Raw genomic sequence first — 16,621 nt, forward strand, 5'->3', positions numbered from 1 at the left:
CAATCCTATAAAAACTCATGTATCGGACTATGGGGAAGTGATGAACTTCATTTCAGGGCTATCAAGGTAAAAGTCACTGCAGATTGAGCATCAACCTAAGGCGGAACCAACAGTTGGGAGAAGTGGTCTTAAGCCAATAACTGTTTAGGTTTCAGCCCCATACAAGCTGTGCTAGGAAAGAGCCAACTTGCTCTGTCATTAAAAAAAAACACACTGGTTTGCTGAGCAAGACACCTCTGAAATTGGAACCATAGGCTTTTTATTTACTACCATACCTACAGTTAGCATAGTGCTTAGAAAGGGCAGCAGGTTGTCAGGATTATACAATTCAATAACATTAGAGTTTTTCTTCTTGTATTCATTGTCCATGACATTTTTCGCTGCATTGCTTTTTTTAATAATCTGTGTGGTTACCATTCACTATTCACATTTTATTTACTGGTTTAGGATTTTAAAATAATGTTTTTAAAATATATCTCTTGTTCCTTGAATGACTTATTCCTTAACGAAAAAGTGTGTGGTTTCTTCTGTTTCCTTGAACTCATCTTGTGAAGCTGATACTAGGAAACATTTCCTACATAGTATTGCTCACTAGGTTGTTTATGGGCTGCGCTGCCTCCCTCCCCTTGTCAAAATCAGCCTGCCCTGGGGAGATGGTGGTCCCCAGGGCTAAAAATGGCCTGGGAGGGGGCCCCCTCACTCTTGTAAGAATTGTCCTGGCCCTGGGGATGTGGCGATCCCCAGAGCCGTCAATGGCCTGGGGAAGGGAGCTGCGTGCACCCCTTCCACAAAAGATCTATTTTAATTTGCCCCTGGTACCTAGCCCACCCTTGGGCTGAAGTTTAAATAAGTTCTGGAACATTTCTGCCCAAATTCAGGGATTTTCTTGGTAAAAATTAAAAAGTACAGGCCCGATTCACAGAACTAAATCCTAAACTTACTACTTTAAGTATTCACAGAAGGCATTTAGTAGTCTTAAATGAGGATTTTGTCTTAAATTAGTATTTTGTCTTAAATTAGGATTTTGTCCTAAATTAGGACTTTGTCCTAAATTAGGATTTCATCTTAAATTAGGATTTTGTCTTAAATTAGGATTTTGTCTTAAATTAGGATTTTGTCCTAAATTAGGATATTGTCTTAAATTAGGATTTTGTCTTAAATTAGGATTTTGTCGTAAATTTGGATTTTGTTTTAAGGTAGGATTTTGTCTTAATTTAGGATTTTGTTTTAAATTAGGATTTTGTCTTAAATTAGGATTTTGTCCTAAATTAGGACTTTGTCCTAAATTAGGATTTCATCTTAAATTAGGATTTTGTCGTACATTAGGATGTTGTCTTAAATTAGGATTTTGTCCTAAATTAGGATATTGTCTTAAATTAGGATTTTGTCTTAAGTTAGGATTTTGTCGTAAATTTGGATTTTGTTTTAAGGTAAGATTGTGTCTTAATTTAGGATTTTGTTTTAAATTAGGATTTTGTCTTACTTAGGATTTTGTCTTAAGTTAAACTCTATACCTTTATAAATATTGTCACAAAAAACAATGTTTACTAGGACATAGCACATAGTTTGGTTGCCTGTAACGCATGATCCTAATTGCCCAGACAATGGTAAAGCCATGCATAGTGGTTTGGGAGCTTTCATTATCATGATGAAATCTGTATTTCAAAGGAAATCATTAAAGTTTGTCTGTATGGGTATGCACAAACCAACATTCACATATATTATTAAGGTTAGGACACTTAAGATGCTAAGAGAAATTTAAATCAAATTTAACTTACATTTAATTATTTGTTAGGTAAAATTAATTTAGTATTAAGTAAAAAAATGACTTTTTAAAAATGAAGTCAAATAATAATTGAGAAACAGTTAAACATAAGTAATGTAACTTTAAGTTAAATAATGAAAATAAATATTAAATAGTAATTATCCTTTTTAAAAAGTAGCATAAAATATGGGTTAATGCTTTCATTATTCTTAAATATAAATGGCAGTAGTAATATTCTAGGGTTTAATGGTGTGTAGGTAGTAAGGCGCTTTTAGGGGGTTAGGGTTGGGCATGGTATAGGAGTCGTAACATTTTTAGTGTTCTTGGGTTGCTAGTGTATAGGGGTACTCAGGAATTTTAGGGCTCAGGGATGGGAAGTGCATAAGGGTAGTAGGGTATTTTAGGGCTCAGGGATGAGTAGTGCATAGACTTAGTAAGGAATTTTTAGGCCTTAAAGATGGGCAGTAAAATGAAATGAAAAACAAATGTATAATAAACGTGCACTACTACCCTGGGTGTCTAGGCGCGCAAGTTTGCTAACAGAGCAGGCCAGGGTCAAGAGGCTGGCTTGAATTAAGAAGGTTGAAGAGCCAAGTTTTTTTTCTAAAAAAGAGGAGGTCTGTTTCCATTTTCAGAAATAAGGGAAGGCTGTTCCAGAGATGGGAAGTGCTGCCTATAATACTTCTTCCGCCCTATTGTGCTCTTTTCACTCTAGGGACTATGATATTACATACTGATTCTGAGCGAAGGGATCTTGACTGAATGTACCAATGAAACCAAAGCTTAAACACTTGAGTGTCATCCTCACGAAGAGCCCTGAAAGCAATGCACATGCCATTAAACTGTATACGCTTCTCAATAGGTAGCCAATGGAGAATCACAAGGACAGCTGATACTGATTCTCTTTTAGATATGCCAAGTAAAAGGCGGGCAGCTGAGTTCTCTAGGACCTGAAGCTTATTGAGACTTTTCTTTGTTATATTTACAAAAAGAGCATTTGCATAGTCAATCTTTGAGCGTATCAGCGCAGAAATTACTGTTTTCTGCAGGTCTTTCGGAATGAAGGGGGAAATCTTTCTTAAAAGTTTCTTAGTAAATAAGGAGGTAGACGTGATTGCATGTACATGCCCTTCGAAGGTCAGTTGATTATTAAAGATAACGCAAAGGTTCAGGTGGCCACCAATCTTGGGACCAAAAGGAGAGATCCTTTCCAAAGAGCAATACCTCGGTCTTGTCTGAATTCAAATTCAAGCAATTTTGGGCCTGCCATTTTCCAATCTACTGCACACGGCTGTAAAAACGGTTTGCTGTCTGATACTGAGATCACTAATTGGGTATCATCTGTGTAAGTGAATGCAGAGAACCCAAAACATCTAATAAGTTTGGCCAAAGGGGTTGCATAGATATAAAAAAGGACCGGGCTAAGAGACGAACCCTGGGGGATGCCACAAGGGAGAGAGAATGAGGAGGATTTAAAATCGTCAACTGCAACAAACTGAATTCTCTCTGACAGAAATGATTTAACAAAAGCAAAGGCTTTGTCTTTTACCCCAATATCCAGTCTATCAGGGTAGTAAGGAGTTTTAGTACTCAGAAATTAGTAGTGTATAGGGATGAAATGAGTTTTAGGACTCTTTTATGGGTACTTATTGTAACATGACACTGCTACAACAGTATTTATGAACAAGCAGTTAGTTTGAGGGAGGAGCTCTATGGTCTTCTAAGTAATAAGCTCTCCTGTCACTGACCCCTGCTCAGGCCTGACATCCTGCAAGTGAGGTCCCCTCCCCACCCCCTTGGAGACATTCCCTGGCTCTGAGACTTTGCCTGGGGTCCGTGGAACGCATTGCTGAAGAGAAAGTACTGGCAGAATGACTGAGAGTTAAAGACAGGGTTGAGACACTCCTAGTTCAAGATGGCGGAGAGATGCTGAATCGCACTGAGAGTGGAGGCGCTGTGGGTTTACCGGTGTAAACCCTTTATATCCAGCAGAGTGGGGGGGCCACCTGTCTGTGCTGGAATATGGGCAGTGGCGACTCCTCCTGTCCGACATGAAAACTTGCCCACAAGACTGCCCTGCCACGGCGCACAAGGCTTGGAAGACGGGCTGGGTGAAAGAGAGTCCCGTCCCTGTGCTGAAAGGTTCCTGAAGGATGTTGCAGCAGGGAGTAGGAAATAGCAGACCTGGAGTCTGGTCACAGACTGTCAGGCCATGTCCGGGCTTGGGAAACCAGGGAGAACTCCTCGGAGGTCACAAAACATGCAGCACCCCTCCCCTGAACCTGGAACAGCATTGAGGTCTGCTGCCTCCTGGAAAGACTGCTGGAGGATGGCAAAGGGGCTGTGGTGGAGAGAATGTGGGTACCCTGAGAGCTGGAACTGAGACATAAGATTACCCACTTTTCTGGGCTAAAGCGAAATGGGGGAGCAAACCCAGTTTGGGGGTCCATAGACAGAGTCAACCATGACTTTGCCCCAACATGGTGAAGCCCAGGCTAGACAAGTCCCCCACGCTGAAAGTACATCAATCTTAGCCTCACCATTTCGGGGAGAGAGTGGAGAACCTATGCTCAGGTCAACGGGAGATGCCTTGGCAAACCTTGAACAGGTGGGGAAGATATTGGGAGTCATCACAGATTGGAATTCTTCCTTGGAGGCCAGGATAGAAGAGTTAGCCCTTGGTCTGGGCCTGCTGTGGATGGATCACTGGGAACTGACCTCCAGGGTCACAGAGGTGGCGTATGTGATGGGGCAAGTGACCCCGGACCTTGGTGAAAGGAAAGCACAGATATGAGACTAGGCCTCAGCCATGGAGTGATTCTAGGACCAAGCAGAAGATATAAAGGGCCACTCCAGGCACATCAATATCCGGATGACAGGCCTACCTCAGTGAATAGAGGGGCAACCTGCGGAATTCCGCATGGAACAGTGGCTCAAGAACATTATATATAATAGAGCCCCACCAGCTCTGTTCTTGGTAGAAAGAGCGCACTGAATCCTGTAAGATATCTGTTGATGCTAGGTGCTGGGACTAATGGAGGGGGAGCATATATGCATTATCTCACATATGTAAGCTGGGGCAGGGGGGTTGATGGTCACGAACTACCATTGGTAAGTCACAGACACTCCTTGACTGGACCCTTCTTGGACGGTTGCTGCAGACAGCAGCTAGGTGCCCTAACCATTTACTTAAGCGCAAGTTAGTTTCAGAGTTTTTTGTGTGTGGGGGCGATACACCATTTCTGAGTTGGGCATAAGCATGTTACTGCTTATAGAGAGTAAATATGGGGAGGGGCAGTTCATGGTAGTTTGGGGATTGCAAAATTACTGACCACAAGCTCAGGCAACAAGAATATTGGGGCCACTGATGGGCAGAAAGGTGAAGTTGGGAGGACGCATGAGCCAGGACCACATGATGTGTGTGGAGGTGACCCTGAAAATCCTTTCTTGGAATGTGAATGGTCTATGGGGACAAGATTAAGAGAAGGGTACGTAGCTCAGTACATAAAAGTTGTGACCCCTGATGTGGTATTTTTACAAGAAATCCCCTCCTGAGTAATGACTGCCAACTTCTGGGGCGAGGCTGTTATCTATCACTGGGCCATGCAGGATTCTTGTAGGGCACATTTGAGGTTGCAGTCCTGGCAAGGAAGAGCATCTCTTTGCTGGTCACAAGGAAATAGGAGGACCCCGATAGGATGCTGCTAGCGATTCAAGGAGCCAGGGGTACTCAAGGTTACACGCTTATAAATGTTGTTGCCCTGCTCTGGCTCAAGAAGACAGCACTGGATAAGGTATGTCCCATACTGTTAGAATCGGGCCGTACAATCCCTTTTGTGGGGGGTGACTGGAATGATATACTGTTCCCAGACATGGACAGGTCGTGACTGGGACAAGGCAATGTGGCCCCCCTACATGCGCTTAGTGTGATTTACCCCAGCAGATCATGCAGTCAGGACTGATGTCACCGATCAAAGGGGCAGATTACCAATGATGGGAATGTCTGAGCATTACCCTGATTTCACTGGGGGCTACAGGGAAACCAGACAGGCCTTGATGGCACCTTAATGCCTAGTAACTGCAAGACCCAGCCATGGTGATGCAGATCTGGGATGCAACAGTGTATTTTCAGGAAAATAGGGGCTCAGTGGACTTGCATGGGGTGGTATGGGAAGCCTACAAAGCGGTCTTGCGAGACTGTTTGCTGATGATGATAGCCCATAAGAAATGGGACAAATATGGTAAAATATTTGAGCTGGTGCATTTCTTGGAGCATCAAATTGTACCGTGTCGACACTTGGAGGCAACCAGAACAGATTCCGCAATACTGCAGAGGAGTCGGCCCACGGCCATTGACGCTGCATGCGGCAAAGGAGCTATGAGGTCAGAGACAAAGCTGAGAACCTGTTGGCGTGGCTGAACTACAGGGAGGAGGAAGCTAAATTGATAGAGAAAACAGTTAGGAGTACTGGGGATAAGATTGCCAGACAGAGGGGATATCCCAGGAGTTTGTGCAGTATTACCAGTGTTTCTATGCACCCTGGTGTATAAGGAGGAAGTAGAGATAGGGGGTTTCCTGAGAGGACTGGTACTCCTGCAACTGGACAGTGATGCAGTGGAAATGCTGGAACAGGAACTCAGTTTTGGTGAGTTCTTGGAGGCGTAAGGGCCATGAGCAGTGGGAAAGCCCCAGACCCCAATGGGTTACTTGCAGAATTATTCAAGAGGCTAGGAGTCTTGGTGGTCCCCCTTCTCTTAACTATGTTTGAGGACTCCCAGGCCCGGGGATTCTCCCACTGAAATGCAGCATGCCCTAATAAAGGTAATTTATAATAAAAGGAAGCTGGGTCTGACTATGGCTCTAATCACCTCATCTCCATGCTGAACATTGATGCAGGTCTTTTGGCTGGTTAAATGGAGTGACAGCCACGCTGATCAGTTATGATCAAATGGGGTTCATACTATGCTGCTCAACGAGACAGAACATCATATGCTTTCACAACTGGCTACACAAGGTGAGAGATGTCCCCCACCCTTTGGCTGTCATCTCCACAAATGTGGAGAAGGCATTCGATTCGATCCACTAGCCTCAACTCTTCACAGTGCTGAGGTGGTTCGACTTTGGCTCACACTTCTATAGCTGGGTGGCCCTCTTATATGCAGAACCCACGGTGAAAGTGCTGATAAATGGTGTGACCTCGGCATTGTTTCTGCTGGGGCAGTGTACCAGACAGGGCTGTCTACTGTCCCCTCTATTATACTCTTTGTGCATGGAACCTCTAACTTGATGGGTCACTGCATTGGACATGGGAGGTTGCCTGGAACTGTGGCAGACACAGTGGATCCCTTTGTACGCAGATGATGTCTTGCTGTATATCCTGGACCCGGAGGTGACCTTGAACCCCAAGCTGGGGAGGGTGGAGGTGTTTGGTTATTACTCTGGTTACAGGGGTAAACTGGGGCAAGTCAGTTCTATTTCAAGTAGGCCAATGAGATCGAGGCATAGTAATTCCTGCCTCCCCGTGGGTGACCACTGAGGGCTTCAGATACCTAGGCTTCTAAATTATTCAGTGCGCAGAACATTTCTGGGAGGAAAACTTGGATCCACAGCTGGCTCACTTAGATGTGGCCAGATGGAACAAGTTCCCTCTGACGCTCCTTGGAAGGGCCGCTACTCTCAAGATGATCACTCTTCCTAAACTACTATATGTCCTACAGAACACGCCATTCTCCATACCCAAAATGTTTTTTTGCCTCCTGGACAGGGGGGTCCAGCGACTTCTGTGGAATGGGGGAGTCCTTGGAAAGCTTTGCCAGTTCTCTGCTGATTAGTGTAGAATGGAGGGTTCGGCCACCTGTAGTTCAAGGCATACTACTGGGCCTCACGGATAAAGGTGATAATGACTGGGCATGTGCCCTGAGAGGCGGTCCAGGGATGTGCCTGGACATGAGTTCAATGACAGAGCCCCTGGAGGCACTAGGTGCATGATGGAGAGGGTTGATCAGGCCTCTTGATGCTGGCACAATTGTCTCTGATAGCTTGGGACAAAGGTAAGTCCCAGATGGGATGGAAGGGGAAGGTCACTAGGTCTACATCCCTCTTAGTGAGGGAAACTCTGCATGAAATGAGCTGAGCTACAAGGCTTTGGTTAATGGGAAACAAGTTGCATAGTTTGCCTAGGGGATGTGATGGTTGATGGGGGACTTAACTCATTTGCCTTTTTAAAAGAGGAATATGGCCTCACACACACACACGCAGTACTAGAAATACACCCATCTCCGAATTGCCCTCAATGGAGAGATGATGAACTGGGATTCCTTGCCAGACATGTCCCGACTGGAGACACCCCTCTTTACTGGACCCCCGGGGATGAGGGCAATATCATTCATGTATACAGTAACCCTCAACAATAGCCCTTATGACTTGGAGGCCTCCAGCGGTGCTGGGAATGAGACATGGGAGATATAGAGGATATGGATTAGGAGGTAGCACTAATGCACCATTGAGAGGTGACCATTAAGGTGAATTTCTGCTTGACACAGCTTAAAATCAAACTCAGGGTCTGCATAGTTTGGGACAGGCTGCAGAAGATGGGAAGAGCCCACAGTTCACCTGTCTGCACTGCAAATCATTTGTTGGGTCATTTTTTCATACCATATGTGAATGCTTGGAAATACCAAAATACTGGGCTACAATATTGACAGAACTGGAAGGCCTATTAGAAGAAGAGATATTGCTTAGCCCGCACTTCATGCTATTGGAAGTGCAGGTGACATAGACATGGCCCATAAGAAGCTACTGTTTTGCTCACTCTGCTTGGTGGTAGCTGAAAGGGACTTGGCAAGGCTATGGGGGGGTCCCTATTAAGGAACTGCGGATTGCAGGGATAAGGTGGTCTGCGCTGTCAGGGGTGCTGTAAGAAATATGAGAAAAGATGGGGTTGATGGAGGGAGTTTTGTGGTCTGGAGATGGATGGTTCTCAGCTGATGCCAGACTGGGCATCGAGATGGGTCCTTCTGGCCTTTACACAAAACGTTTGGACGATGGTGGAGGGTGGCCATTCCCATTATCATTCGCACTCACCTACTGGACACTTGTGAATTGTTATAGACAGATCTCCCTATCCAGTGTATGAGGTCCCAAGAGGGATTGTCCTTGTAACATTTCCAATGTAATGTGGGTATGATCTTTATGTAGGTTTAATCAAAATATGACAAACAAAAGTTCCAAAAACTAAAACATATTTTGAATTAACAGTGGTTCCAAAAAGGAGAACAATGAAAGTTAAACCTGAGCATTTTAGAAAACATAATAGGAATGCAATGTACCTCCTCCATGTTTATAGGCAAGATAAGGAAATCTCCATACATTTCCTAATCCCACTGCATATCCAACCAACGACAGGATATAATCAGCTTTATTAGACCAAATTTCCCTTTCTGGGTTATTCTGATCAACGCTGTCTTCATTGTTTTCAGTTTGCGACTCCTGAAAAAGCAAGCAGAACCAGAGTATATTAATTCAACTAATTCTAAAATGCGAACTAAGTACTAACAATGCTTCTTCCACAACAAAACAAATATAAAATCTCTTATTTCCCACAAGAACTCCAAAGTGACTACTATTTCTAAAGGAATAAGAAATCAACATAATTAACAGTGTCCACCCCTCAATTTATGGCTCACTAAAATGTGGTTTAATAAAGGATCCAATTCACATGTCATATGGAATCATAGAAGGGTAATAGTAATTAACTGGAATGTTTGTCACAGACGGGTTCAAAGTGACATCAAATAGACAAGGGTTAAGCTTGAGTTATGTATGATGTCACTCAGAACTCCAAGGAGAAAAAACATCCCTGTTTTTCACACTTTACCCATCTTATTTTTGTGTCTTGTACTCCTCCCCGTCTCCCAAATTATCTGCTTATGCTTTCAACAACTACGCAGAGGAAGAAGTAATGGGGGAGTCATACATAACATGACCTTCCGTTCCACAGTTAAAACAACAAATGTAGTCTCCTGCTTCACACCTTTATTGCCCTTTGTGCCTTTCCTCTTCCTCCCTACTTGAAGCTGTGCTTTACTCTCAAGTCACGTACTGGTAGGCGCTCAAAGAGCAGCCTGGAATTATTTATGATTTACCAATAGTGGGAACTGTTGCTATGTCAAAGCAGTGAATAACCAGGTTAAGATTCTAATTATTCGGGGGCGTGACTTCCCTGCCATTCAAGATAGCAGAGGACGTCTGAGCACGGCGTGTAACCAAGCTTTTTCCTCATCTACAGCCACTTTTTGCCTGTCTTACCTTTCCGGGGCATGCCGTCAAGCTTGATGGGATCTCTACCAGGCAATCTTGCGGTTGCTTTTTTCTCTGCCTTGACTCGAGTGGCTGACTGTTTGTCAGAGTGCCACTCGCACTTCATTTACTTAGCTCCCTCACTTGTTTTCTGCATAATATGCCCTGGCTATAAACAGAGGAATTCCAAGGACTACAATTTTGTACTGATGCTATTTTCTCTGCAGCTTTACTCATAATATAAGCCTCCTTTGCTTTCTTCTTCTATTTCACTTCATATACTCAGGTAGAGAGTATTCTTCAATGGTTCAAAGAGCCTCCCTGGCATTTAAAAATGTGAACTTACAACCTATTTGTCTCCTCAGTTCAAACTACAAATATTCATTAATATCAATCTAGCTGGCTGCCATAATACATTTCATATCCCCAAACACTGCCTGAGTCATTATCCATTATATGGTTAGGACAAAACCTTTTAAAAAAAATACTTCATAATCCTGCACACCATGTAAAAATGGTCAGCGACCTCCTTGCAAAAGTTAAAGCAACTACATTCAGCACAAAATTTAAGAGGGTGAAAAATGATCCCCCATTTCCTATTATGTCTTCACATAATCCAGTTTTTGTCACCATCCTTGATGAAGTGAGACTTACAACTATTAATTTGTGCCAAGAATGAGAAACTACAACAAACTGAGGATCAATGGATTATTGTGGAGGGTACAATGTTTGAAATGGAGCAGCGTGTTAGTTCTCTTCAGGATAGGGATAATAGGATTGGATGTATGACGTTACAATGCAGGCTATTACAACGCCTGCCTTTACAACGCGGTTTTTACATCGCAAACCTTTACAACGCATAGCGCTTAGAGGTGCTGGATAGTGATAAGTTTAATTTTCTATTCCAACTCCAGTCCCCGTGGACACTAGGGAAGGTGTTGGATAGAAAATTTAACGTATTCCCTATCCTAGAGCGCCCCCCAGCGCAATGCGTTGTAATGGTTTGCGTTGTAATGACCGCGTAGTAATGGTAGTGCGTTGTAAAAGTTTCGTTGTAAAGGTTGTTCACCAATAGTATTCTTTTGCTTGAACAGGAGATTCTAAAACTTAAAATCCATACAGAAGATTTTGAAAATAGGATTTGTCATCATAATCTCCACCTGCATGGTCTTCCCGAGAGTCTTAAGGGTCCTAATTTACTTGACTTTTTGAAGAAATTTCTTCCAGAACTTCTTGGCCTCCCTACTTCTTTCCTCTTAACCTGTATCGTCTGGGCTGACCCAATCCTCATTCATCTAAAACTCGAGGATTTATGATACTTTTTCTTCAATACCTTCTACGTGTCTTAAAAGCTGCTAAGGAAAAACATCAACTTGTTTGGTCTGGCCACAATATATTCATCTCTCAGGACATCTTCAATGTGCCAAATGCCAGACGAAAGGAGCTCCGTGCTATGCAACCTCGGTTGAGACAACTGAACATACGCTACAACGTACTTCACTCCTGGTTATGTAAAACTACATATGAGGGCACTTCAAGTTCTTTTAATGACCTAGTTAGTTAAAGGTTTCTTCAGTCCATTACATCTCATGCTATGGATACTAGTGTTAAAATGTCGTAAGAATTTTTGCTTGCACTTGTTCTCTTTATTCCTCTCAATTTCCTAAAAAATTGCTTTTTATTCATAACTTCATTTACGTTTTCTCTGCTGTTGTTCTTTTTATGGTGTTGACATAGCTGTTAGTGCTTGTTCATACTTCTCTTTTCAGATCTGGATTTTTCTCCTTCATTTGCCTTTCTGCTACTTCTTAATATCTCTATTCTCCTTGATGTCCTATTTTTCTTTCTATCCATATTCTGTGAGTGCTTATAAGATATCAAGCATTGTTGTATCACTCCATTTATGCCCTATATGGTTTTTAATAAATGGTGTCACTGTGTTTACCTTTCCTTTTTACATCTTGTCACATATTCCTGTACCATTATCCTCATGTAGCCAATATGTTTAAGCCTCATGAAATGTCTGAGGACTTGGGTATCCAGTTAAAATACAAAAGGTACTTGCTCATTTATCTCAGCATAATTCTCAATTGCCTTTTTACAAGAAACTCATTTCAATGATGATGAGTCGGTTAAACTGAAACAACAGTGACTTGGCCAAGTTTTGTTTTCTCCAGCTATTGATCGCAAAGGTGGTGTTGCTATTCTCTGTCATAAAACATTGAAAGTGCAGGTTGTATCTTCTGAATGTGATGCAGATGGTTGATGGATATTGGTTGATGATATTTTTCATAACAAACATAGGGTCATATTAGCGAGGGCCATATCTCTGCTTTAGCTGCACTTTTTGCCACTAAAGTGGCGATATTTTTATCGCCCTATCGGCAAGCTGTCGCTAACAGCAGTTAGCGACAGCTTTTAGGCGATAGCGACCGGTTTGCAGCCGCTTTGCACGTCAGCGATATTTATCGCTAATGACATGCAAAGTGGGCGTACCCAAACTGTTAGCGACTGAAAGCAGTCGCTAACACAGCTATCGCCTATTAGCAAGGCTGGCAAAGCGATAAAAAAATAGCGCTAAGCGCGATTGTCGCTATAATCTAACGCCTGCTAAAAACAGACTTACCTGTTTATCCAATGGGAGGTGGATTGTCAGGTTAAGTCCCCATTGGCGTTAATGCGTGAATATCGCTGGATTTCCAGCTATATTCACGCATTTCGCCGCTATCACTGGATATTTTAGCATAATGGAGAAAAACATTGCTAATAGCATGTTTTCTCCGCTAACATATCCAGCCATAGGCAGCGTTAAAAAAAATGTGCTAAGCGCATTTTGCGATAAATATCGCTATTCCTTGCTAATATGCCACATATTTCCCTGTTTAATATTTACGGCCCATTCAAACCTGATCCTGATTATTCACATAATATTAAAGAAAAAAGTTGCTAATATTTGTAACCCCAATATCATTATAGCAGGTGATTTTAACCAATGGTTCAATCCCTTAACAGACAAAAAGCCTAATTATAAATTTAAACCAGACAAATCTCATAAGGCATTCCAATCACCCATTGCATCTGGACCATTATTTGGTGCTTGGAAAACTTGCAATCCCGATCAATTTAAATTTACTTTTTTTTCTAGTATACATCATGCACTGTCTAAAATTGATTATAGTTTAGTTACAAAATCCCTACACCCTGCTATACAATCCTCCAAAATAAGCTCCTCTTTTATATCCGATCATGCACCAGTACCGTCCTCCTTTTATTTCTCCCAAACTGACTCCAAAACTTGCAGATGGAGATTTAATAACTCTCTACTATCAGATACACATTTCATAAAAGAAGTCACAGCTTTTATGCAACAGAATTGTTTCAAATGAACAGATCCACTGGCACATCCATTTCTAAGATTTGGGATGCATTTAAGGCTCCTTTCAGAGCTTTCAAAATAGCTTATTCTGCCAGAAAGAAAAAAGGTTGATTAATCAATATTTCTCTTTACTTCAACAAATTATGATGTGTGAAAAACCTTACTTTACCTCCAAATCTTCCTCAATGTTGCATGACTTAATTAAAGCCAAAATAAATCTTAACAAACTTGCAACTATTGATGATGTAGCATCTTTCTTCAAGTTAAATCTAAATTTCATGGAGGTCAAAACAAAGCCGGTAAAATGCTAGCTAGCTATTTTAAAATATAAACAGAACATAAGACTGTTTGCGGAATTCTCAATGAATCTGACAAAACCACTTCAATCTCCAACTCAGATATCTCCAATGTCCTTAAATAAAACATTGGAACCTAACATACAAAACTTTTTTAATGGTCTTGCCAAACCTACTTCCCTTTCACATGTAATTGATGCATTAGAAGCTAAAATTATGCTCCAAGAGATTTTGGATGCAATTAAATCTCTGAAAAGAGCTTCCCTGAAAAGAGCTACGGCACCTGATCCGGATGGACTTTCTATTGAACTTATTTCTTCCCTTTAATCATTTTTTCTCCCAAATAATTAGAGCTTTTTAACTCTTCTTTTTTATTCAAAGGCTTGTCGCTTCTTTTTAGAAACCTTGATTTTCGCTATCCCTAAACCAGACAAAGATCACTCTCTTTGCAAAAATTATTGACCCATTTCCCTGATCAACTATGACTTCAATATTTTTGCCAAGATCCTAGCATCCCGTTACAAACTGCTGTGCCTCGTCTCATTAAACCTGATCAATCTGGTTTAATTAAGAGCTGACTTGCTGCAAATAATGCCAGGATGTTTTCTAACATTCTTGCTTTGCCTGGAAAAAAGTGATACTCCCCTTGCAAACTATTTCTCACAGAGGGGGTCTAATGGATTTGTGTAACACCTAAAGGACAATGTCAGTGTTACCTATCCTCTATTAATTCCTAATCAATATAACTCACACAAATTAAAGGATAGTAAACTAGCTGGGAATGTATGCGTGTGTGTATGAGTAGGGGGGCATTACCTATTAATGGACAAAAACCCTCACTCACCCAAGGGTGGCATGCTTCACCATTGGGTTCCTTAAGCAAAGTGACTTGAGATTAAGGTCCTGCTTAAGCAGAGTGACTTGAGATTAAGGTCCTGATGAATTCCCCGAATTAAGTACTGTCAGCTTGGGCAGAAACATGTGGACCATCACACAGGGTAGACATCCATAACCCTGAATCTTGTTACTGTTTTCATCCTATCCAGTGGAATGTTTGAATAGAGTTTAGCAGTACCCTCTGAGCCAGTTTCAAATTCACACACTCTTTTGAAAATAATGTGTTCACTCTGCCCCTTACTCGCACCATTGAGGTATAGAGGCACTTTCATGCTAGGTTAAAACACTCCTGCTCCTTCCCGAGGGTGAAGTTGAAGCCCGCACTGGGTATCTTGCGGTCCCAGTGTGCTTGGTGGAACCCAATGATGTAGCATGTCACCCTTGGGTGAGTGAGGGTTTTTGTCCATTAATAGGTAATGACCCCCTACTTATACATACACACATACATTCCCAGTTAGTTTACTATCCTTTAGTTAGTGTGAGTTATACTCCCCTTGCAGCCTTGTTTCTCGATGCGAAAAAAGCTTTTGACCCCATTAATTGGCAATTTTCGCTTACTACCCTTCACTAGTTTGGTTTTGGCCCACAATTTATCTCATTTATAAAATTATTATATTCTGCCCCTCATGCTTGTGTTAACATGATGGTTGTACCACTTGATCTTGTACTATTTCTATGCTACCCTTTAAGATCCCCAATTATTACTTGAAACAAGTTGAATCTATTTGTACAAAATTCCTATAGAGTAACAAGTGTCCACGTCAACTCAAACACCCAAAAATGTGATGGGGCTGGACGATTCCCTGGTGTTCAGATTTATCACTCTGCTTCTTCGATTTGACAGTTTTATCCTCTGATTAATGATTTTAAAGAGTCTCCTACTCCACAGTGGATTACATTTGAATGATCTCAAATACATGATATTCCCTTTAAGGATGTCATTCATATGTCTAATTGTAGTTTTACTTCCAAGAATCCCATTTCAAAATATTCACCTAATTTGCTTAATTTGTTATTCTCTGGTAATCTTCATTTTCAACAATGTTTTTTTTAGTCTTCTATTTGGTACGATTCATTCATTAAGTTTCATCATAGATCTTTTTACTTCAAATACTGGAAGAAGAAGGTTTTTATCTTTGCTTACCAATTTGTGACAGATAACTCTATTGTACCTTTTGAATACTTACAGCTACAATATCAATTACCTTATTTCTTTTTGAATGAATACAAGTTAATATCCTCATTTTCCTTTTTTCCACATGCCAATTACATCCTACCTCTTTTACCCCTCTACCTGTGACACCTCTAGATATGATTCACCATGATTCAATCCCTAAAGCCACTCTTTTATAAAAGATTTGTATTCATCTGATTCTCTGATATGTTGGTTATGGTGTACATACAATAGTTTTTTAATTCATATGTTATAAAATTGTTCTCATGTTAACACTTTTTGGACATCAATTTGGTCTCATTGTTTAATGATTTTTAATTGTAATGTATCACTAACCCTGCAGAATGTTTTCCTAGGCTCTTTATCACTTATCTTTGAACATTTGTCTCCCAACTTCTACTGCTTGATCTCTTTAGTACACTCACTTTTAAAGTTATCCTTTCTTTGTAGAAAGATGTTTTAAAAAAAAATCTTTTTATTGAATTCAAATAACAAGAAACATAGAAATAAAACAAAAGCAAGGCAGTACAATACAAATGTGTCCCTTCGTTGCTGGGGGGGGGTACATACGCAAATCAAATGTCAGAAGAATACGATGAGATTGGGTGGGGGGAGGAAAACAGAAGCAAACAAAATACCTAAACACCTGCGGAGGAAACATCAGGTTGGGAGGATGACAGGTCAGTATTCAGTTCCGGAAGGGGGGGGAGTACATATATCACCACGGTACGTGTTCCATTGAGTCCAAATTTTCGCCCATTTGCGGGGCGTGCCACGAGAAACATAAACAGTCTTTTCTCTAAACATGCACCAG

General features: G+C 41.5%; 1 protein-coding gene across 1 annotated transcript in view; it reads right to left on the reverse strand.

Annotated features, from left to right (window-relative positions):
- Positions 1–16,621, reverse strand: part of LOC144829412 (sodium- and chloride-dependent neutral and basic amino acid transporter B(0+)-like) — a 361,697-nt gene that overhangs the window by 286,366 nt on the left and 58,710 nt on the right. The window contains exon 2 of the mRNA XM_078688535.1: positions 9,095–9,254. Coding sequence (XP_078544661.1) covers positions 9,095–9,254 — 160 coding nt within the window. The remainder of the gene's footprint in view (positions 1–9,094; positions 9,255–16,621) is intronic.

The sequence above is a fragment of the Lissotriton helveticus genome, chromosome 4_1 (assembly GCF_964261635.1).
Source record: "Lissotriton helveticus chromosome 4_1, aLisHel1.1, whole genome shotgun sequence".
NCBI lineage: Eukaryota > Metazoa > Chordata > Amphibia > Caudata > Salamandridae > Lissotriton > Lissotriton helveticus.